This window comes from Lissotriton vulgaris, chromosome 6 (assembly GCF_964263255.1).
Source record: "Lissotriton vulgaris chromosome 6, aLisVul1.2, whole genome shotgun sequence".
NCBI classification, from domain to species: Eukaryota; Metazoa; Chordata; class Amphibia; order Caudata; family Salamandridae; genus Lissotriton; species Lissotriton vulgaris.
In genome coordinates this window covers 1,063,111,263-1,063,135,812 of record NC_141694.1, presented here as the reverse complement: position 1 = coordinate 1,063,135,812, position 24,550 = coordinate 1,063,111,263, and the positions used below count along the sequence as shown (strand labels likewise).

Here is a 24,550-nt window from a genome sequence, read left to right as displayed (position 1 = left end):
AGAAAAAGTGCAGCATTGCACCCTGGGGCTCGTAGTCCTCACTAGGGTGTGTGATTTTGCGTGGAGGAGCAGATAGCTGTGCAGCCAGTAGGGAAGGTTGTTGCACCCTGGGACAGTGGTCCCACCAGAGTGTATGGCCAAAGTAGAATGCCCCCAACACAAGAGTGACAGAGTCCCCCGAATATTCTATTGTCTTTTTCTTCATCCGAGCAACACAACTCCCGATTGCTTTGGTGAGCCACAAATCTATTGATAAGCCCCTTATTCAAGAACCAAAATGAAAGCATGTTGCAGAGCTAGGAGTGGTCCCGGAAGACCGTCCTCTCCACTTTCTTCTGTCTTCCCTCTCCTTACTTTGTGGCACCCGCTCTAAGGTCTACGTGCTAAGTACTACAAAATTCGGCAGCAAGACTTCTGCTGAAGATACCTAGACATCAATCTAACTAAAGCCAATAAAAATCTGCACTGGCTTCCTATCAGACATAGGTGCACTTTCAAGGCTCTCTGAATTGCTTACAAAGCACTTCACGGCTTAGGTCCTACTTATCTGCAGCAAAGTTTTCAGCTAGTATATCCCAGCCAGAACCCTACAATTGGCCTCTTCAAAACTCATTGTTGTATCCAGATTTAAACTGTTCACCTGTGGCAGCAGGAGCTTCTTTGTAGGCACATCCAAAGCCTGGAAGGCTTTACCACTAGACAGGAAAAATGAGCCCAACCTGCTGAGCTTTAGGAAACAGCTCAAGACCTGGCTCTTCAGCTCCTGCTAATTGACACATATCTGCTTAATCTCCCTCCATTATTAGAGCCAGCGCCAAGAGACCTTTGGGTAATTGTGCGCTTTGCAAGACTCATTAACATAACATAACAATAAAACCTCCTTGAAAAGATCTTTAATGTGTGAGCACCAGAGGCATATAGAGTCCATACTCAGGGTTGCCTTGTTCAAAATGTTGAGGGTGAACATTACAATAAGTTACACAGCTTCTTTAATCCACAATTCAATGCCGTTGGTAGCAATCCCTTTGAAAAATCAGTACGTTTCTGTACACAACAATTGGAGACAGATGAGCAGGGCTCCTGTTTGAAGGCACCACGAACCCTCGTACAGCCTGACAACAAGGGCTACCTCAAAATTCTGGTATTTTGTTGTGTCAGTATTATTGTACAAAGGGATAGAAGTAAACACATAGAAAGGTATACTTGCAGGAGTGAATGGCAGACAAGTTATGCCACAGAACTGTCAATTTCCAACCCCATCGCATATAACAGTGTCAAAATATACTCTCACTGTCCCTAGTGTATATCCAGTGTATGAGACTAGACATGCAGGAGTGTCGTAGGAAGGATTTAGTGTACAAGACGATTTCCAACGAAGGTTTGAAACGTGCAAATAGGAAAACCATGTACTCAAAAAAAGAAGGAAAAACAAACCAACATTTTACTTGGAAATATTTTAGTTTTTTATTACAAGATAAAATTGGTGAAGTTTATATAACATCACAATCGTTGCTCAATGTTAGGTGTGAAGTTGCGACTAGGAACAAAAACTGATATGCAGCTTTGAATGGGTTGTTCATTCCAAACAAATACAATTATTAAATATATAAACAGTATAAATACAATTTTGTCTTCTTTCTGACAACATTTAGAACTACTGACAAACAGCCAGTGGTTCAATTGCAACCATATTTTTGTTGCAATAGTTCACAGCAGAAATCAAGAGGCGCATTCAGAGCCAATGCCACAACAAAATGCATGGAGGGTGAGTAAGTCAGACTTGAACATGGATTTGTGGACATAAAACCGCAACCAATAATGAGAAGTTTGCATACCATTTTCTATTTACCTCACACAAATCAAGGCTTTCGCTGCATCCCATAGTGAACACTGTGACTCAATGACAGCTCGTTCCATGGCTGACCTCAAAGGAGCTTAAGAGAGTCTGTCAATTAAATGATTCAACGGCTGCTCCAGGAAAATGATGAGCGAACAGTTGGATCTTCGCAAGATTTAACCGGAATATCGCAAAATTAGTTTTACATCGATAGTATGCTTTATTGGACTGTATATCATTCTGACCTAGTCCTTCATGGTCAAATTATCGAATGATAGATGGGTGATATCATCCTGTTTGTGTTCTACGCAATGCAGCGCAAGCCTTTGGATTTATTGTTAAATAACACACACACGTTCTAAGCAAGCACATTTCTCCACACTTCATCTTAAAATTACCTCGTTTTTCACTTGAGAGGGCACCAACGCTGATATTTGTATGTTTTCGCAGATATCATGTAATAGGCGCAGTTTGTTCAAAGTACTTCGTAACACGTGGCATTGAAGAAAAAGCTTCACTCACATTTGTAAACAATTTTATGTAAACTTATTTTCTGGTTTCTTGTTTTGGCAAAAAGTCATTGTTTCCATTACAAATGCTGAGTTTAGTTTGACTGTCTATACATGTAGGTGCACAATCACCCTTGTGTACAGCATAAAGAGGGTGGTTTCACTTTAGCTGTACAGGCAGGAGCTGTGCAAATAATCTTTTCGCAAGAATCATGACCATGGCAGTGTCTTAGCTTCTCTTGAACTAGTCAAGACTCGGTGGACCAGACAACGAATACACCAAGGGGATATTTAGCAAAGACACCACCGGCTTCATCGCAGAAATGTTCCAAAATTCCTTACGGACGGGTGCTACTACTTCTGCAGCATAAGACCCAGCAGTGACCCAAGGTAAAGAGGGCGTCAATGGACAGCTTTGGCCTAGAGCCAGGAACAAACGGTTGTAATTCCTGCTAATCTGGTTTGGCGCAGAGCTGTTTTTGAGGAATGTGTACACCGCGATCAAATTGCTAACCTTAACTACTGCCACATCTGAACAGCCAAAACCATTGTGGATATTTGTGAAATATGTATTTAAATCACACTGGAGCACTAAAAGGCTGATAAGAAGGGTACGTTTTAAGTAGAACAGTTGTACTTGAAAAGTTTCAAAACTAGCACTTGTGCAGTTTTATGCCGCAGATCGTGATAGAGGGGAGGGGATTCTAGAATTTGATGGTGTTTTTCGCCAGAAGCAAGCACTACTTTAATATAGGCCATCAGAGTGTTGGCCAATTAGAACGGCTTGGGAATTCGAGAGGTCGAGGGTAGAGAGAAAGACCACATTAAAGCCTGGAGATGCCCATTCCTGACGTACAGCTTACTGAAATATGTCACTGCATTTAGTAATTACAAAAAAAAAGGTTGAGCTTGAAAAAAAATGTGTGCTGATTTGTTTGATCTTTAAGACGATTAAACCTTCAATGGCAAAAACACGTTCCCTTATTAAATTGTGGAAAATATTTTTTTAACAACCTAAATATGACTTTTTTTCATTTCGAATCAAATACTCAGTTCATCTTAAGGTGTTTCTTTTAATGGTGAATTCAGAGTCTGTGCAATAGATGCTTAAAGGCATAGTTAAAAAAAAAAGAAGTTATGTGGTCCAGGAAAACATAGCTTTGAAATGGACTATGATGTCATTCTTCTGCTGCTGCCGATACAATCAGGAGGGACCCACACCATACCTCTCTGCAAGATTGGCGCTCTTCACATCCTTGAAAATCAGGTTTTACAAATCCCGAGATGGAAAGTCACAAAAATTTTTTTTGCAAGGGAATAAAAACAAAATCATCTTCAAATCTTTGTAAGAAAAATAGGACAGATGCTCATCACACTTAACAAAAGCTGAACATTTCCGTAGCAATGAATAACAGACACAGGGAGTCTAAATGGTATCTTGAAGACATGCTGAGGATCACAGGATTGAATATCTCGCACGACCTCCGTACGGAAAGTCAAAGCATGAAATATGAATAAAGATCTGAAATAAAAAATATTCTTTTATTGCACCGCTTCAATGTAACAGGGCTTCGATTAGACTGCGCAATAAATACTGCACGATTTTTTTGTAAACGGAAAGTCACTAAAACAGAACGGAAAAGCAGGGACATTTCTGTTAAAACCGTATCTTGGGTGACAGCCTAGTATTGTCCTCTTAGGTGAAAGTGTTCCTTTATGTGGCACAGTAGACATGAGATTTCATTATAGTCTTGCAGCCAACATTTTTTCTGAACATTTCTGAGACCCTGTGTACAAAAAAAGCAAGTTAGTGTTAACTAAAGAAAAAGTACCCGAAATATTTAAGTAGACTTGTACATTTAAGCATTTATTTAGTTTAAATTTAATTTGATTTGTTTTAATATTTATTCGTTTAACTTCATAGACACTATTGAACATTTATTCAGTTTAGATACTCACAATTCCAACCAAGCATTACAATTCTGTGCAGACAGAATAAAAGTTTTTTAAATATTTCCTAAAAACAGAGTGGGAATGTGTTGTAACTTGTGTTTCCCTGCTGCTCAGCTTGTATGTATGATGTGTGGAATGTTAGATGATTGGAATGTTGGTGTGCTGTGAATGTCAGTTGAGTGAGGGCTGAGCAGCAGGACAGCTGCTCCTGATGGGGTTAACATTATAACTTAACATCTTAATAAAGTAACTTAAGAACCTACAGTTCCAGCTTCTTTCTGATTACTTCAGAATGAATACAGCGAGACACTCACCAGTTGTTCCACAGTTGGGGGACAAGCAGACAGAGGGAGCATCCTGCGAAACGTGATGTTTTTCAAGCGTGGATTGGCCAACATGTGTTTAAAAGTTGATTGCAGGTTTCTTCCAGTGGTAGGGCACCTGAAAAGTTCAGGCTGACAGGATTGCACAGTGCTATATAAAACCTTGTGCACTAGACAGAGATTTTTAAAGAGGTTTCTCTGACTGAGAGCAAATGAAGTTGAATTCTGTGGTTTGTGATACATGCTCATATCTTTTCGGGTGTGTAGAAACATGCTTTGGAGACCTAATTAATCTGGGATTTAAAGGAGAGCTCATTGTCAAATATTCAGTTTTTGATTCCGAGGAGGGAATCACTTAAGAAGCATGGTCGAATGCAATCTTGCCAAAGAGCTGCGTTGTTACCAGTCAGAAGTATTTCTGTTTTGCTGTCCTAGAACTTAGAAATATTGTACAACATTCGGCCTATCGCCTCACAAAAGATCAGGTTGGAAGCTGAACTGGAAGCTGAATCAAGATGTTCAATTGATTGTCTACTGTCACATAAAAGACTGCCAAGCATCCATGTGGTATAATTAACTGATTTAATTATCTTGTATCCGTTAAACAACATTGTGAAAGAGAAGAAACCGTGTGGTACCTCATTTCATGACTGAGGCTGTATAACGACAGGGGTCAGACTAATATCGCCCTCCCATCGTCAAAGAAGGAGGGGAACAAGCATGGGCTAGGCTTGAGATCTCCAATTCCGCCAGTCAATTCAGTAGGACGGAGTGGTCCTGAAGGATCAGGACAGCAGAATCACCCGGATCCATGATCATTCTTAGGTCACGCAGGGCACGAGTAACGGTGGTCTCAGAGCCTAGGTCAGGGCAAAAGCAGGGGTCGAGGGCATGGTGGAACTATAGATACCCAAAATCTTGACTGTAATGTAGATCATACTCCCAGGGAGGTCGGGGCGTGGCTTGGATCACGATCATGGCAGACGCTTAACTGTGAAGCTCCGTCCTGGTCCCGCATGAATTCTGCCCAAAAGGAGTGTGGGAGACCCCCGATGCCTGAAACTTGCTGACAAAGGGGATGGGCCAGTCACCGACTCTGACCCGAGCTGTGGCCGGAGCTTGGGACTGCAGCGGAACGGTGGACAGGTTGCCACAACGGGAGCCTGGGGAGAGCGCCATCGGAACTGCAGCAGGGCCGTGGCCAATCCGAGGGCCCGAGGGCATGGCTGCGTAGTGGATGCCATGGGTACCGGAAATGGGCACCTTAAGTAGAGAAGACAGGGGTCGGGACCGGGGCGATGGCGGCTGGGGCATTAGACCGACGGAGGTCCGGTGTAGATGATTCCAGGCCCGGGCTGACGGGTCAGAGGAGGCCCAGAGCAGCGACCTGCAGCGATCAGCAGCCCGCACTCACCAGAAGCGGAGACACTGCGCCCACAGGAGGGTTGGACTTGAAAGTGGTTGTCTTCTTGGAGCGGAGCCAGCACTGAAAGATCGGGCACAAGCACCGGGGGTGCTACGCGGTCAGGAGGCCTGTGTTGGCGTCCAGGGATTTCGCTGCAGAGTTTGGCTGGGGACAAAGTGAGCACCCTAAAGAAGAGCACTGCACCTGAAGAGGGAAGACTCGAGCTTGCAGCTGCTGCACAGTTATGCCAGGAGGTGTGGCAGAGTGGCGTCCATTTTGAGGATGACAGCGGCAGGCCGGGACGGCTGAGGACTGCAGTTGAGGCTGCTGATAAGCAGCAGAGTGAGTGACTGATTGCTAGGGGCCTGACTCAAATGGGCGCAGTCCTGTGTTGATGGGGTGGAAGTGGCCTGGATACCAGTAGCACGGGGTAGACGTTTGGACACCGTGCTGGGTCGCTCAGCTGGGTGACAATTCAGTGAGTACACATGCCCCAGAACTTACTACTACATAAATGTTCCACTGAGTCTACTCTCCTCCTGTGGCTTTGTGTATACGTAGCTTGGTATAGCTGATGCCAGGATATCATTAGTGAGGATTAATAGTGGGCGAATACACTGTTGGGCCCCGTGATTCCCCTACTGGACGGAGCCATTGGACAGATACCAGACCGGGGGTGCTGCGGAGTCCGGGTGCCCTAGGTGGATCAAATTACAACTACCACACAAGGTACCATCGCCTTTTGCTACCTGTGAAGATGCCCGGGCAGGAGACGGTGAGCCGAAACTGCAGGAAACAAGACAAGGGGGTACAATGCCCAACACCAAGGATCCCTCCCCCCCAGAACAGTGGTCAGGGAGCTGGGGACAAAGCTGATAAGGACCTTTCCTTAACCCTTCATCTAGACAAAATCTTGAAGGCCATCTCTGACACCAGGACGGCACTGTAGCAAGATATCGGGGCAGTGTCCGTGGGGCTGGGCCTCCTGCAGGCTGAACACCATAAATTGGTGGACTAAGTCAAGGACACTGAAAACACACTAACAGATTTGGTGCCGGAGCATAAGCAGGGGGCTGCAAGACTTGAGGACCTCACTTCTAGGGTGACGGAACTGGAATGAAGAAGATGCCGAAGGTAGAAACCGCAGCAATAATGTTAGATTTGTGGGGATTCCGGAGGCAGCAGAAGGGGCAGGCATGCTGTCGTTCCTTGAAAAGTGGCTTACTGATGTGCTGCTAGCTGGTACGCTAACCAGATTCTTTGCCTTGGAGAGAGCTCATAGGGTGCCAGGAAGACCGCCAGCACCGGGCAGGCCTCCCAGATCATGGTTGCCAAGCTACTTCATTATAGGGACAGCGACACTATCTTACAGCAGTCGAGATCTCAAGGCCCATACACTATGAATAACAGTAACATCTCCATGTATCCAGACTTTACTGCTAAGGTGCAGACACAGAGTGCCTCCTTTGTGGCGGTGAAAAAGGCACTACGCGAAGCGGGACTGTAGTACTCCTGAATGTTCCCAGCAAAGCTCAGAATCGTATTAGACAGTGACGCATACTTCTGTGCCCCCCCCCCACATGAAGCATGGACATGGCTGGAGGCATCTGGAAAGGGCTCCTTTGCCCAGATCTAAGGCCGGGTTCAAGAGGCGAGAAACGTGGTGCTACGGCCAGGTCACGCCGCCCCAAGAAACCGAAGGCACATCAGAGGCCAACAGTATCCCAGACGCAGCAGGAACAGAAAGAAGCTCTGAAAGCCGTGGCGCAGCTGATGTCACCTAATGTCCAAGATTGGAGTGGAGACTCCTCTTCCGATCCAGTGAATCATTTGTTTAACTCAGAGGACTATTCAGGAAATAATGCAGGACTGTCGAAACTTACTGCTGATGAGATCACCTGACGGAATGGAGACGTGGACACTCGAGGTAGGATGCATGGATGCGTTGGGTTGATAAAAAGAGTGAGGATCACTAAGAAGCGAATAGGGGGGAAGCTCTGTATCATCGATGAGACCAGACAGTTAATACGCCATTTCAAGCACTTTTGACTTTCCTTCCACCCCCACAAGAGTGCACCACCACCGGAGCTGAGGGCGGCGTACTGCTCGAAATGCAATTCTCTTACATGTTTGGGCAGCTGACCGTTTTCAGTCCACTCGTGTGTTGGGGAGTATTGCTGTTGGGGTTTGATATTTTCCTCCACGGGGTCGACAATAGTCATTTGGGTGGGGGAGCTGTGGGAGGTGTACTGAGAGGGGTGTTTATACTGAGGGATGGCTGGTGTCCCTAGCTCTGCAGAGGAGTTTAAACTCCTGACTTGCAACGTTCAGGAATGGGCTCTCCCTCCAAATGCTACAGTATCTTGAACTATATACGGCATAGGAGAGCCCACATAATGATGCTGCAGCAGACCCATCTCACAGAGGTGGAAGTGGGCAGGCTCCGACGTATATGGCGGGGGCAATTATTTGCGATTGCATATTCAGCTTTTGCACAGGGGTGCGTGTGTGGATCAGTCCTGGAATCCCCTTTCAGGTGTCCCAGAAAATTAATGATGCAGAGGCTAGATTTGTTGTGGTTAGGAGTAAGTTGAAGGGCAAGGAAATAACACTGGGGACTGTTTATGCACCAAACCGTTACCAGATTTCCTTCCTAGAGCAGTTCTCTGGGAATCTCCCTGGGAAGGTGGCAGAGGATCTGATTTTGGGAGGTGATTTTCATTGTGTATGCGATTTAGGATGTGACAGATCTACTCCTCCTTTGAGGGGAACGATAGCAGCCACGATAGCCAAGGGACTAAGGAGCTGGATTGCTGGGTGGGAACTGATAGATGTTTGGAGAGTACAGAACATGCAGAAAAGAGAATATTCCTACTACTCTTCCCAATATGACCTGCACACCGGACAGGACATATTCCTTTGTTCGAGTAGAATGGCCCCGATGTTATCCATTGCTGAATCCCTGGGGAGATCCATATCTGACCATAGCCCCCTGCTACTGCAATTCGCCCCAACTCCCGAGAGGGCCCCATCTTGTTGTGGCGACTAGACCCCACCCTATTAGAGGACGAAAGCTTTAAACAGCGTCTCTCGGAGTGCTATTGACGCTTACTTTGAGAACAACCGGGGGACCGCTAGCTCCCTCTTAGTAGCATGGGATGCATTTAAAGGGGTAATCCGAGGACAGTGTCTGGGACAAGTGGTAGGAGCCAGAAGGAAGATCACCCGGGCACTTGAAGCCCTGGAGACCCGGATTCTGGCACTGGACAGAAAGACAGAGAGGGACTGATGCGCAGAGACAACTAACAGACGTGAAGAGTACTGGACATGGGATAGGCTGAGGACATTGGACTATTGGGTATTCCAAGAACGTCAACATGTGGCGGGCAGACGGGCGGGCGGCTATTGGCCTGGTCGATCAGAGAGGAGGGGGGCTCCAATCCCAAGCGTTCATGATGTGGGGGGAAGTGTACTTTGCTCTCCGAGGGGCATTAATGACTCGTTCCGGGAATATTATGAGAAACTATAGGGAAACCGGGGGACATACGGGAATATAGAATAATGGAATATCTGGAAGAGTTGAGACTACAAGAATTAGACCAGGACACTCAGGATACTCTGGCGCTGCTGGTAAAAGTGGGGGAACTCAGAGCGGCCATTAAAAAAATGGCGCGGGGGAAAACGTCTGGGCCTGATGGCCTTCAGGACGAATTTTACACTTCCTTCGTGGATTTATTGGCCCAGAGGATGGAACAGATGTATGCAGCGGCATTAGGGGAAAAACAACTGCCACTGCCGGTCAGAGAGGCGTTATTGATTCCCTTACCTAAAACGAAGGAGGTAGCAGACATGACAAAATTCCGACAATTGTCAATGCTAAACCTGGACTTTAAGGTCTTGAGCAAAGCGCTGGCATCTAGGTTGTTGCTGCAGATGCAGAGATTGGTCCACACTGATCAGTGGTGATTTATCCCCTCAAGTCCCACCTCTAATAATGTGCTGAGATTATATAATGTTTTGTTACACAAAGACCTGGTGGTTCCCTGAAGCCGTAGTAGTGGCTGTAGACCTGGAAAAGGCCTTTGATTCCTTGAGATGGGATTCTTTACTGGCAGTAACGGGAAAGATGGGAATGGGAGATGGTTGGTCGGAGTGGGTCCGTCTTTTATCCGAGAGTCCCAGAGCTAGAGTACGTACAGGTAGCACCGTATCTGCCCCTTTTTCTATTTATAGAGGAGCTCGCCAGGATGTCCCCTGTTGACTTTGCTATGGCAATGGAGCCCTTGGCGGAACAGCTCAAGAAAGAGGGTGAAAACCTCGGATTGGATCTTGACGGGACTGACCATATAGTTTTGTTGTATACGGACGACATACTGGTCTATCTCTGTAATGGTTCATGTGGGATCCAGACAGTGCTGCACATCCTAGAAGAATTTGCTGAGCTCTCGGGACTGCGTGTAAAAAAAACAAAAAAAAACGTGTGTTCCCGTTAAGTCCAGCTCCTGTCCGGTCGGTGAACTTCCCACCAGATCTGGAATGGACACCGAACTCTTTCAGATACCTGGAAATACAGGTCTATCACCATCGGTAGATATGTTAGAAGGGAACCTCGGAGGTGCCCTGAGAGCTCTACAGGAAAATGTGTCCTTCTGGCGTTCGCTCCAGCTGCCGGTAATGGCAAGAGTGGCGTTGTCCAAGATGGTTATATTCCCAAGACTCGTGAATTTCTTTGTTATATTGCCAGTAGTGATCCCGAAAAGCTTGTTAAAGACCATGGATACATTATTGAGGTACTTGGTGTGGGATGTGGGACGTAATAGGGTATCCCTACAAACACTGCGACTGCCACTTGTCGGGGGAGGGCTGGGTGCTCCTGACTTTGAAGTCTACTATTTGGCAGCACAGCTTGAGTGGACAGCTGGATGGAAGGGGACTTGAAACTATAACTCCCAGCTAGCACTGCGCAAGGGGCTTTGTTCCCTAGAATGCTCAGCCCTCGCCAGAAGATCAAACACATGGGGATACTACTTTCCGTGGCGGTAACGTTTTGGGCTAGATGCACGGCGAGAACTAGAGATGCGCCGCTTTACACACCACATTTACCACTCACGGGACTACCACAAGCAGGGATTACTCCCTCTTACACAGCGGCAATTACAGGGTTGAGAGGAGGCAGGAGTGCTATCGATCGGGGATTGCTATCGGGATGGCGAACTGCTCCCTTTAAATGAGTTTCTAGAATACCATAACTAGCCGGTGGGGCAGTTTCTGAATTATAATACGATACGGGGCTTTGACGGCGCTGTAGGGTTGTTGACACGAAAGAACCTCCCACTGATATGGCCTTCCCGGCGATGGTGACTTTGGGCTCGGCGGGACACCTGGTAAAATGGTTTTACCTGGCCATAACTGAAATGACTCATCTGCCTTTGCCCTGACTAGAAGAGAGATGGGAGGGCACACTGACTAGGCAGCTGACTCAGAGGGAGTGGAAGGTGGTCCTGGAAAGCCCCAAAAAAGTGTCCAGGAACACTGCCTTTAAACTCATATAATTCAACGTCCTCCATAGAACTTACCTCACCTCTCATAGGCTGAACGTAGTATACGGCCTGTGCCAGATGCTTGCAAATAGACGCCGACTTTGAGGCTTGTCCTGGGCTCAGAAATCACTGGACCAAAATTTTGTAGATACCGTAAATGAGGCTTTGGCTCATAAAATGACATGCTCCCCGTAGGTGTGCCTTTTGGGCCTTTTCCCGAGACCCAAATCTAAAAGAATGGGTCATAGGTTCGTAGACATGGCTTTCCTCCTGGCTAAAAGGAGAATAGCGCTCAGATGGAAGGCAATGATGAACCCTTTAATAGTAGACTGGGAAAATGATGTTTTCTATTGGGCCAGGGCAGAGGAAAATGTTCTGATCCAGGAGGATAAGATCACGAAACAGCGCAAACCCCTGGCAGAACCAGGGGCTGACATACTGAGGGCTTGGGACACACGTGATACACCTGACCGAGGCTCACAGAGGGGCTCATCGGAGACTGAGGGAATAGAAGAGACACGTGCCCGCTAAATACATGATGGCTATTGAAGAACCCTTGTGACACTCTGGGATCCTGGGAAGAGTGTAAGCTTAGCCCCCAGGCACCACAACACCTGGATGATACAGTCGTTTTATTCGGTTATTTGATACTGGTCCTTGCCCCCGCGTTCCGTGAGCCCTCATTGCTTTCCCCTCTCTTCTCCCCCCTTGGGGCCCCCGGCTCGATAGAAGAACCAGTCGAGCAGTTTCAGACACACCTATTGACAGAGGACTCGTGGTGGATTTTCTTGAATTTTCAGATGAGTGTCTAAATTGTGTTTTAGATGCACTGAGTTTGTTTTTTCCTTTTCTTTCTATTTCTTCTTGAGGTATTGTAAGGCAGCTATACGTACATTGTTCAGAACATGTTAATACGGGTCAATGAATGCTGACAGCTGACTTAGATACTCCATATAATGCACCCCGCCACAGCAGGGAATTAATAAGCATTACTGTAAACCTGGAGGATAACTTACACCACACTGGAGAGAACCACAGGGAAACTTGATGTTGAAATCACTACTGTTTAATTTGCACTTATATAATATATAAATGCGATTGATATCGGACATGGTTTTAACAATTGTATTTCTACTGGGGTTTTGAGCTTGCATTGATTGCATCAAAGACAATACCATAATGACAATAATACAGATATATTTTTTTTAAAATACTCCTACGGAGGTCTGTGAAGGATTTAATTGCTAGAACCAGATACTACATCTTCCAATTTGAAGATACTAATAATGTCCCAGTACTTAAAGGCGTGTTGAGCAGCCACCTGTCGCAGGTCAGATCCACACAATAGGAGAATTTTCTTAGTCAGGCACCCCTAGATAATGTGCATGTCTTGCCAGAGCTTAACTACCGCCCTTGTAGCTGGAGCAACAGAGTTAAGTGAAGGGTTACTGGAAAGCAGGTGCAAAAGGGATGTATCCCTCATTGCCCATGTTTAACATAGAAAGTCATCTGCAGCGCTGAACATCCATTCATTAATGATAATCAGGGGGATCGCCCTACAGTGGAAGGCAACGTCCAGGTTGGCAAAACCTCCATCAAATATCAACTTATAGCGTTTATGTAGGGCACTTTTCGGAGTTCTGTGGTTCCACAAAACCCCTGCAGGAATGCATCTTCCTTCTTGAGAAAGGCACATGATAGAGGGAATGGATAATTCTGTAGCGGGTATCACAGTCGTAGCAGGACAACCATCTTATGTATGAAGTAATACCCCATGATGGATCAAGGAATCGTGGACCAAAACTCCAAGTCTCGGGAGAGCCAGTCTAGCTGGGGCTGGATATTTCTTCCCCATGCCCTCTGTGGGTTGCCTTTTAGCTAAACACTTAAGTATTTGAAAACATCTACCGAAGCCTGCAGGTCTAGGGACCTATCTACAACCGATGAAGTGCAGTTCATTGGGTATAGTGAAGATTTGGCTTTGTTGATAGTGAGCCCCAAGAAACTGCAGAAAGTTTGGAGTATCTGAAGGACTCTAGGCCCAGATTCTTCTGGGCCTAGACTCAAATTTCAGGATGTTGACTGCGTATAACACTATCCTATCTGAGACTCCTGGTGCCCAGTCTAGAACTCTGACAATCACTTTTATTCTCATCCATCCAGCTAGGGCACATTTACTTATTTTAAAATGTCACATAACCCTATCATCTTAGCAATGGCTCATTACATGAATATTGATTAACCTCTGATATCCTAATTTAATCCAGAGGTGTTAGACCAAAGTAGTTAACTACACAGAAAACCATTGTGAATAAGTACAGTGTGGAAGCCGAGAAGACACTGAATTGTGTAATACAGACTTCCTCTACTGAGCCTTTTGAGAACAGAGCAATACAAAAATAAACAATCCGCATCTTGCTGCAGGTAGTGTCAAGTGAGAAATATGAACACAGAATGTACATCATAGTACCACACCCATTTTGAACAAGATGGCTTTGAGGCCTAGTTACCGCCAAAAAAAGAGAAAGGGGTCCTCCTATACCAAAGGGACAGGACACCAAACTGACCTCAAGTCAATAAAACAATTTCCCTTTGGAATGTCTTCAAGAGTACACTGTCATTCACTCATATCAAAACCATACACTATTTCACAGTAAGTATTGCAAAATCACCATACACATTTTTTTATTCAATGAATCTCAAGTTCATTTATAGTTGTTGAAACCTTCTGTTACAGAAGTGCATTAAAACCATTAAAACACAAAACCAATATATATCATTGTTCAACAACAATCACATGTGTCAAATTGCATATACAAAATAACACCCCTAAAATAAAAAAAATGGGAGATTTATACTAGACAGAAAGGAATTACTGTCATTAGATGCACTATTTAAAAAGTCATGTCTTGGTCAACACATCGTTGTCTGTAATACATAGTTCGGTGACCAAATCAGTTCAATTTAGTGCTTTAGAGCCTAGTTAGCCTAAGCCAACGAATACAATAATTGTGTTTCAATTGCGATTACTCTACATCACAGTACATTTGTAAACTGAGGTGCAGAGCAACTGATATTAATGGACATTTTGTCTGATTTCAGAAACTTCTACAACCATCAAATTAAAAAATGTGTCTACCTACCATTTTGGCCTCTTGCGGCATTTGTAAAAGAAACTGTAGGCTTTACCCATCCCTACTCAAAAACACATAATTCAGTCCAGCCTAATATCTAGGTGCCATGTGGGTGACTTTAAAAAGATTGCAAACAATCCAAAATGCCGCAGCCGGGGTCCCACATCACATCCTGTACATCACTGATTTCTTCCCATCTACGTGGCCTGCACTGGTTACCGGTATCACAGCGCATTACATTCAAAACTCTGCTTTGCGTACAGGGCGTTCTTTAACATTGGTCCTCTATAGGTTGGACAGCTTATTCAGTCATACGCTCCAGCTAGAGCGCTAAGATCATCCAACATGCTGCTAGCTCAGGTTCACAGACTCTTCTGTTCTAGACAGGGTGGCTGCACTTTTCCTTGTTTGGCGTCTAAACTGTGGCACTCATTGCTATTGCACCTTCACCAAAGTCCTAATAAGAAGATTTTTTTGAAAAAATGTAAAGATATTTCCACAAACATATTAGTAGGCTAGTCTTTCTCGCTGTGAAGTCTTTTGGGGTAGCCATGCACAGCATAAATCAGATTGGAATAAAACAAGGAGATGTTTATTGCGTTGCCAAGTGTGCTTAGCAACCGGAAGTGGCTTTGCATACTGTTTGTGTACATTTTGAGGTGCAAGTGGTATTGCTTTAGTTGTTGTGCCAAGGTGCAGAGGTATATACTTAATAGTATACACAAGAAATGAGGCTTACATAAGAAAGGACATAGCTTGTCGATGATTCAGTAGACCCTATCCTGATTTTTTTGACTGGGGTTGCTGATGAACAATTGACTCCAGGAGAGAGGGTCAGGTTATACCTGTCCATTGTTTCAGCTTTCCAGCAGAATCGTTAATCACCAGTATCATAAGCCATGTAGGAAGAGGCGTGTAAGGTCGGATTTTGTTGTCCTCTCCGTGAAGAGATCTTCACAGATAGTAGGCTTATTCTGTCCCACTAGCAGGTCTGATTCCTGACAGGAGATCTATACTAATGTGGCCAAGGTCCATTTTTTGGAGGTCTATTGTCCTGATTTGGGGGGGGGGGAGGGGGAGGTCCGATAAATGACGCAAAGCTAATATCTTACAACATTTGCGACTGTACTGTAAGGTTCGATGTTTCGAGTTTATGAATGAAAATGATGTACAGCTTGAAAATAGCTGAGGTTGTTGGGCTACTTACATACTGCCTGCATGTTCACAAAAAGAAAGCAGTAGCAGGTTTTGGGATCCAGCCTGCCAATCAACAGACTACAATCTTGATTTGAATTTTGTTAACTTCAGCATAAAAGTTCAGTGAGTGTCCGATCGAAGAGTTCCTATAAAAAGGTTCTGTTGGGGGGCGTGGCCAAGTTGGAGCGTGATCGGACGCTTCACTCCGGAGCTCCCGCCGACAGCAGACTACAGCACGGGCTAATAGGCCGTAATTGCGGCGGTTGGCCTCTTCTGCCGGTGGGCCTGTCCTCCAAGAGCCAGGGGAGCAGAACGGATCGGGCAGGCATCGGCTCGGTGCTCCGGGAGCCCGTTAACAGCTGAGGGGCCGGAGCGGTGCAGAAGGCCTGGGGGGATCGTGCTGCGGAGTGGGCTGTGCGCCGGAGACCCAGGCGAGCTGACTTGTGCCAGACGGAGCGGAGCCGGGGAACAGCGGGAGCTGCGGAGAGCTGCTGGTGCACGGTAGAGAGGGCGAAGAGCAGCAGCCCCTTGCTGTCACCACTGGAAGAGAGTGCGGCTCCGGTACTGGCAGTAGATCGGACCTGCCAGCCATTTTGTGCAGATACGGCCGCTACGGCGGAAGGGCCTGACGGACGGCAGGCCCCCTGGTGTCCCCCCTTGTGACTGGTGGCTGGTGTCGCTGAACAGTGCTGTTTGGGGGCCCGCCTGGAGAACACTGCGCTGCAGGAGTGACCCGTGGGCGCTGGGCGGCTGGTCGGAGCTGTTCCTGCGACGCAAGGAGTGAGCCGCCATCTTGCGGACGGGGTCCGGTGCGGAGGTAGTGGGGCCCCTGCGTCGTGGAGGCCGGCGGGATTGGAGCGAAGTGCTGGAGCGCGCTACGACACGTTAAGGGGGTGAGAACATCCTCCCCTTTATCCTTTGAGGGGCCATGAGAGACGGCACCGGCCGAACAAGGTGAGAGACTACGCCGGGCCTTGGGGAGCTGGGTGCGGAAGGCCACGCTGGTCTGTGGAACTGGTGACTGGGGCTGGCACTGGACACGATCTCCGGCTAGAACCCGGACTGCTGTTCTGCGGGGTTTGGCCCGGATGCTGTGACGGTGGAGCTTTCCTGACCTGGTCGGGGTCTGGATCGGTGGCACCGTGGTGGGAGACAGCGGCCTTGCGTGGACGCAGGAGGAAGCGGCAGGACATACGGAGCGGAGGCGGCGACAGGTGGCGGAGATCCGGACTCACTTGGTGGGACCGGGGGGAATCCCAGAGTCAGTGATAGCTTCTGGGAGCCGCCAAAAGGGTTGTTGGGAAGCGCGGGGTGAGTGCTCCCTCTGAAGGTTGTGCAGCAGAGACCTGGGCCTTGGAACGCCGATCGGGATTGTGGCCAGCGTTGTGACAATCCTCTGAAGCGGGTTAGCTGCGATTGCTCGGCGCACTGCAGTGCACTTCTGGCTTGACAGCCAACATCTGTTTTGCGGGTCAAAGATTGGGACTTCAGAGGGGAGTGGTTGACTGCCGCCCAGGGACGACCGGCTGGGGGCTGGTGAGAGGCGCTGGACTACAGTGGGCCTGGTGACTGTACTCCGTAGACTGTGAGGGCAGCTATGTCCACGGCGAGAGCCCGAAAAGAGAAGACGGTTAAGGACCTATTTGCTAAGGCTCAAGCGAATCAACAACCCAAGGATATGGCGACGAGTGCAACTCGAGCTGTTGCAGAGCAGGCGGAGGGCGCCGAACCCATCACCAAGGCTTTTCTAGAATCGCTCTTTACTACATTACGGGAGGACATCCACACCCTGCAGAAGGAGTTCGCCGAGATCAAAGAAGTGCGCAGAGATGTAGATGGTATAGGGGAACAGGTGGCTGATTTGGAGACCAAGAGTGACAGTTGTGATACTGAAATGGAGGCTTTGCGTCAAGAGATAGTGCGGATTCATGACCAACAGGTCGATCTACAGACGCATATGGAAGACCTGGAAAACCGTTCTCGTCGCCATAATGTTCGTATTCGGGGCGTAGAGCTGTCTGATGACACCAAAGATTTGTTCGCTTTTACCAGGGAACTATTCAATCACATTTTGGGGCGTCCGGCGGATTCAGAGCTTAGAATAGATAGGGTTCATAGAGTGGGCCCTCCGCGGTCGTCATCCGCCCCCCTCCGTATATTTTAGCTTGTGTGCAGGACTTCCTCACGAAAGAAGAAATCCTGCAGAAGGCACGACAGCAGCATCCTTTGTCATTCAGGGGCCAGACCCCAGTGCTGTATCAAGACCTATCCGCACTTACATTGCAGAAACGCAGGATCTTCAGGCCGGTCACGACTTTCCTCCAACAACATAGCATCTCTTATAGCTGGGGCCAACCGTTCTGCTTGATTTTTAAAAAGGACAATAAACTGCACCAGCTCCGGTCCTTAAAGGATGCATGCAGCTTATTGGGTCTGGACCCTCCAGCTGAGGTAGATGAAGATGGCGGGCCCGCCGAGGAACAGGAAGATGGTAGACCGCGATGGCGTCAACAGGGCAGATGACGCCGTGTCCGAAAGCCCCCTGTAGCTGTGATTAAAGATGGCCAGCGCGCTGCTGTGGAGGCTGTTATTTCTGGTTCAGAGGCGTCTCATCCTAGCTGAACTTCACACGGACATACTGCATGGTTGTGTTTTGATGTCTGGTCTTGCCCACGCTGTCGGCGGGAGGGAGGACCTCTATGCTCTGATTAATATTCCCCGATGTTGTATTCTTCCAATCACCTGTGGATGATGGACAATGTGTGCTATTTGAAATGTTTGGGGGGGGGGTTTCTGTTTTTCTTCTGCTTGGGGTTCTGTTGGGGTAGGGGTCTTGGGGAAGGAAAGGTGGGGTTCCAGGTCCATGGGTCCTCTTTGGGGAATTCAGGCGCAAGGTTCCTGTTGGCTAATGGGTGGCCCAGTTGGCAGTATATTTGGCAGAGTTGTCTGTTTTCCCTGGTAGGGAGCGCGACAAAGGTGGCGACCCCCTTGACTGCTGAGCGAGTGGAGACTGATGAGAGTTATACCTGCTACTGAATTACGAATTCTCACTCTGAATGTCCGTGGACTTAACAATCCAGTAAAGCGCAAGGCAGTCCTTTCTTTTTTGGAGCACTCAAAGGCTGATATTTGCCTGCTTCAAGAGACACATTTATTACAAAAAGATTGTCACAGGCTGAAATCACGTTGCTTCCCAGCTGAGTTTTTCTCTTCAGCTTCCACCAAAACAGCGGGGGTTGCGATATTGGTAACCCAGCGCTTCAGGGGGAAGGTTCTGCAGAAGGGGGCAGAGATATGAGGGAGATTGTTGTCCTATAGATTTTTCCTGGGGGGGTCGGTATTTACGGTATGCTCTGTTTACGCTTCAAATGAGGGTCAGGAGAAGTTTTTTCACTTAGCGAGATAGCTGCTTCTCCCTATCGACATGTACTGGTGGGAGGGGATTTGAACTTAGTATTGGATAATATTCTTGACAGGTCAGGTCAGCGCTCCTCTCAGGCAGGGACTCTATCCATCGGAGGGTTGGCCAGGTTGGTTGAGATGGGAATGGTGGACCTCTGGCGCAGCTTTCACCCAGGCGTAAGGGAATATTCACACTACTCGAATGCACATAAATCTTATGCGCAATTGGATTACTTTCTCGCTTCCACCTCCCTCCGAGCACTTACTACCGATGTAGGAATTGGTGCCGCAGCACTTTCAGATCACGCACCGCTGACGGTGGTGTTCTCCTTCCCGCCAGTGACGCGGCCTACGCGTTGCTGGAAACTGCGTGACGCGCTCTTACACCGTAAGGGTGCAGTGAAGAAAATCAAAGTGGTCATTGCGGACTATTTACTACACAATAGCACTTCCGACACTTCCTTGGCAACACACTGGGCAGCACTTATGGCGGTCTTGCGCGGCAAATTCATTGCGGTTTCTGCGGCGGAAAATGTAGAGAGGGCGCATAAGAGGAAAGAACTCACGCAGAAGACGAAGGAGTTAGAACACATGCACGAAAGGACAGGCGCACCCAGGGTTTGGAAGCAGTTGCGATTAGTAAGGCAGCAATTAACTGCATTGGACCAAGATCGGGCGGAATACGCAGCCCTAAGAGTGCGGCATATGTATTACACTGGAGGGGACAGGTGCGGTTGCTTGTTGGGTCGTGCACTCCGGGAAACCCAGCAGCGGCAAATGGTAAAGGAGATTAGCACATAGGGCGGGGGGCTGACCACTCAGGACGCCGAGATAGCGGCAGCATTTAGTGATTTCCATACTTCCCTATACACTGGGTCCTCGCTTGATCATGCAGCGGGCGAATCATTCCTGGCGTCTGTTCCTCTCCCAGTTTTGACACAGGAGCAGGTAGATCTCCTGGACCGAAGCATCAGGCCAAAAGAAGTCATTCCGGCTATATCTAGGCTTAAACTAGCGAAAGCGCCAGGGCCTGACAGCTTCTCAGCCATCTTCTATAAGACGTTCTGCTCCCAAGTTGCGCCCCTGCTAACTGCTCTTTTTAATTCATTCTCAGAACCGGGTGCGATCCCAAGGGACCTCCTGGATGCCACCATCTCTGTTATTCCCAAGCCAGGGAAAGACCACTCGCAGTGTGAGGCGTACCACCCTATATCCCTTCTCAATGTCGACCTTAAACTCTATACGAGCATCTTGGCAGCGAGGCTCGCCCCGCTCATGCCGAGGCTGATTGATCCGGATCAGGCTGGGTTCATCCCGGAGCGCCAAACAGCGGACAATACAAAGAGGGCATTGCACCTGATAGAGAAGGCCACACGGACAACCGGTGAATACATGATGCTTACGATTGACGCTGAAAAGGCGTTCGATCGGGTCCACTGGCCGTACCTGGAGCAGGTCTTAGTGAAGGCAGGGATGAGAGATAAATTCCGCACTTGGGTATTGAATTGTTATACATGGCCCACTGCGACGGTTCGAGTTAATGGGTGTTCTTCGCCCCGCTTTCCCCTTGAACGGGGAACGAGACAGGGGTGCCCCCTGTCGCAACTGCTCTTCGCTCTCTATATGGAGCCGTTGGCGCAGCCAATGAGACTTGCCCCGAAAGTACGAGGAATTAAGTTTGGTGCATTCGTGCAAACAATCAGCCTCTATGCGGACAATGTCCTCCTTTCCTTGTCCTCTCCTAGAGAATCGTTGCCGGCCTGTGTAGATATCCTGGACGGGTTTGCGCGCGTGGCGGGCTTTAAAGTTAACATGAATAAATCGGTGGCCTTGGATCTCTCGTTAGAGGAGCATACTCTGGCCTACTTGCAGGAGTGTTTCCCTTTCCGCTGGGCGTCAGACACCATCCCATATCTGGGAATTCAGTTAGCGGCAACACTGCAAGACACGGTCAGAATCAACTATGCTCGGGTTCGTCGGACAGTCCGGCTGGAGCTGGGTAGATGGAGGCACCTTCCACTGTCCTGTTAAGGCAAAGTGGCTGTCATAAAAATGACAATCCTCCCGCAGATTATTTATATATTTCGTGCCCTACCGCTGCGCCCCCCTGATGGCTGGCTTCGCCGGACTCAATCTGAGCAAGCTCGGTTCATTTGGAATGGCAAGCAGCCGAGAATGAAGCTCCGATTATCGACGTTGCCCCCCGAGAGGTGTGGACTGGGTCTCCCAGACTTGCTGCTATATTATCAAGCGGCTCAGCTGCGGACTCTTGTGAAATGGAGCAGGTGGAAATCTGAAAAACATTGGCTCTTCCAAGATCAGGCGGTAGCGGGCCGTCCGCTCCAGGAGATTCCCTTCCTCCGTAAGCAGCATCGACCCCCCCAATCTTTACGCCTCGCACATTACGACGGTCCCGTTGGAGGTGTGGGATTCCACTAATATTAAACACAAGTTAACTACCTTCCCATCTCCGCTTACGCCTTTGCTGGATAATCCTGATTTCGGGCCCGGACAGGATGTTCTGGCCTTTGCGCGGTGGCATCCAGCGGGATGTAAAACCTTGTTCCATTTGTACACAGAGGGAGGGGTAATTCCATTTGAAGCCTTTCAACGGGAATATGGCTTGCCGGAATCGGAACGGCTCAGATACTTTCAGGCGCGGCACTGGGTGCTCAATAGCCAGGTTAGGGAGGGGGCGGATCGACTCTGGCGATCATACGAATACTGGCTGATCACTAGAATAGTGGTGTGAGAGGGCGCAGGGACATACCCTAAAGACGAGCCTCCCGTTGCGGGTTTCAGCGCAGCGCCACAATCACGGACTACGACGTCCATGTCCCTCTGCTATTTCTATCCAGGAATCTACAGACCGCCGTAACCCGGAAGTACGGCCTCTGTACGCCGGAAGGAGAACTCCAGAACCAATGAGAAGGGCGGCAGTTACAGGTGACGGCGCGCAGAGAGAAGACGCGGGACCCGAGCCGAGGAGAGAAGACGCGGGACCCGAGCCGAGGAGAGAAGACGCGGGACCCGAGCCGAGGAGAGAAGACGCGGGACCCGAGCCAAGTAGAGAAGACGCGGGATCCGAGTGCAGCAAACCCTTGCCGGACGTCCGAACAGCTGGAGATCCTGAAGAAGAAGAGGAGAGCTGGTTCGAGGATTGGTGGTGTCCGGAGGTGGCTGGGGAGCGGCCGTGACTCAGGAGAGTTACGGCGGGATCCGGTGAGTACAAACGGCTCGAGGGTGTTAAGTAAAGAAAGGGAGGGACGGGGAATAGGGAGGAGGGTGGAATAGACACGTGCATGGTTCTTTTTGGCTTTCTTTTGTTTCTTGTACTTTATTGAACCAGAATTCGTATATTGTTGAAGCTGGACTGCGCCATAATATTTCTTTCACGTTTATTGAACCTGATTTTTGGCCATAGCATGCATACCTTCTTGCACGAGCCTTAGACATAGCCTGAATGCCATATTCCTCACTCCACATTGTTTTCTTAAATCTCAAACCTGACTTGGGCAATATTCTTGGGGTACGTCCCTTCTTGGAGGCACTAAAGCATCATAGAGCACTGTGGTGTGGTGAAGGAAACAACCAAGCGCTTTAGCGACAGAACTTATTCTTACGGTTCCCTTTTGTTCTTTTCACTCCTATGAGCCTCCGGGGTAACCACCCCGGTCCAGAGGAACCAGGAAAGAAGACAACATCTTTTTCCGACCCTCCCACATCATCGGAGACCTCTGACGAAGACGAAGGATCACAAGAACACTCGTTAAAATCTATCCCAACAACTTCTATTACCAATAAACCTTTTTCTAAACCCCTACTGCAGCCTCCACGCCTGTTTATCAAACCTGCCCTCCCACAAGTGGTGTCGGAAGTGGGATTGAAAGGCGACATGGAGGCTGCTTTGGCAAAAATGGCTGAAAACCAGGAGCATTTGGGCAAAGTCATGGAAAGATTCTTGAATGTGGTAGAGGAGGACCGGGAAAAATTGCAGCAAGTTCTAACTGGACAAGGTCAAACACAGGGAGCCGCCATGGACAAAATAGCTGCAGTACTAGGGCAACAACGAGGTCCCACTACCCTGCCGTCAGTAGTACTACAAAGATATGTAGCCGGAGAAGATCCAGATTTCTTTTTCAGTAATTTTGAACGCATGGCAAATGCAGCGTCCTGGCCCCCAGATAAATGGGGACAGTATCTAGGTCCACTTTTGTCAGGAGACTTACAAGCAGCTTATCAAGCAGCCACCCTCCAAGGGACAGTTCCATATACTGAGATAAAAAAATGCATTCTGGAAAGGCTAGGAATAGATGATGAGACCTATAGGTTAAAACTCAGACAAATGAAAGAGGGTCCCCAAGAAACTCCTCGCACCCTATACTTTCGCGTAAAAGATATGGCTGATCGGTGGCTAAAACCAGCCACTACTGACAAAGATGGAATCATGGCAAAGATTTATCTTGAGCAGTATTTGACATCTTTACACCCACCCATACAACGTTGGGTCCGTCAACAAGCTAACCTTACCTTAGAAACAGCAGTAGAGATAGCCAGTGCATATAATAGGGCACAGGACTTCGACAAAGGTAAAGAAGAAAACACTGGAAAAGGTGGACAGATTCCTCATAGACCCATAAGACCCTCAATAGTCAAGAAACCTGAAACTCTGAGTTTGGTACCTAGTGCCCCTATGCCTACCATCCCGTTACGTCCACCCACCCTAGGGCCTCAGTGTTACCAATGCGGAGGTATGGGACACAAAGCGAGATTCTGTCCCCAAAAAGAGGAACCTATGGAAATAGGAATGGCCCGTAATTATTTCTGTTCCCCCACAGATAAGAAACCGCCTCCCTATAGATGTACTGTGTCTGTCAATGGACAACCGGTCACCGCTCTTGCTGACACGGGTTGCCTACATAGTGTAGTTAGGCCACAAGACCTGGGAGACCGAGTAGGCCCCATAGACGGCATGGTAGCCATCAAATGTGTCCATGGAGACACCAAACCATATCCCACTGCAAGGGTACTCATTCAGCATCCACAGGATGCAGGGACTTCTCTTACTGTGGGATTGATACCTTGGTTACCAGAACAAGCAATTTTAGGCAATGATTATGAAAAATTGCCTCAGTTATTACAAGACTCCTGTAAAAGTGATGATGAATGGTTAGCTTCCGCACCTTTCTCCAAAGATATAGAGAGAGAAGGGCCATATTCCAAACCCAGGAAAAGCCGGAAGCAAAGAAG

The 24,550-nt window shown here is 48.0% G+C and overlaps 1 protein-coding gene across 2 annotated transcripts in view; it reads right to left on the bottom strand.

Moving 5' to 3' along the window:
- Positions 1-1,439: 1,439 nt before the first annotated feature.
- The window catches only part of GNPAT (glyceronephosphate O-acyltransferase), a 920,813-nt gene continuing 897,702 nt past the window's right edge, over positions 1,440-24,550 (bottom strand). For both annotated transcript variants that reach the window (XM_086927130.1, XM_086927131.1), the window contains exon 16: positions 1,440-4,133. In XM_086927130.1, coding sequence (XP_086783256.1) covers positions 4,090-4,133 — 44 coding nt within the window. In that variant the 3' untranslated portion in view covers positions 1,440-4,089. The remainder of the gene's footprint in view (positions 4,134-24,550) is intronic.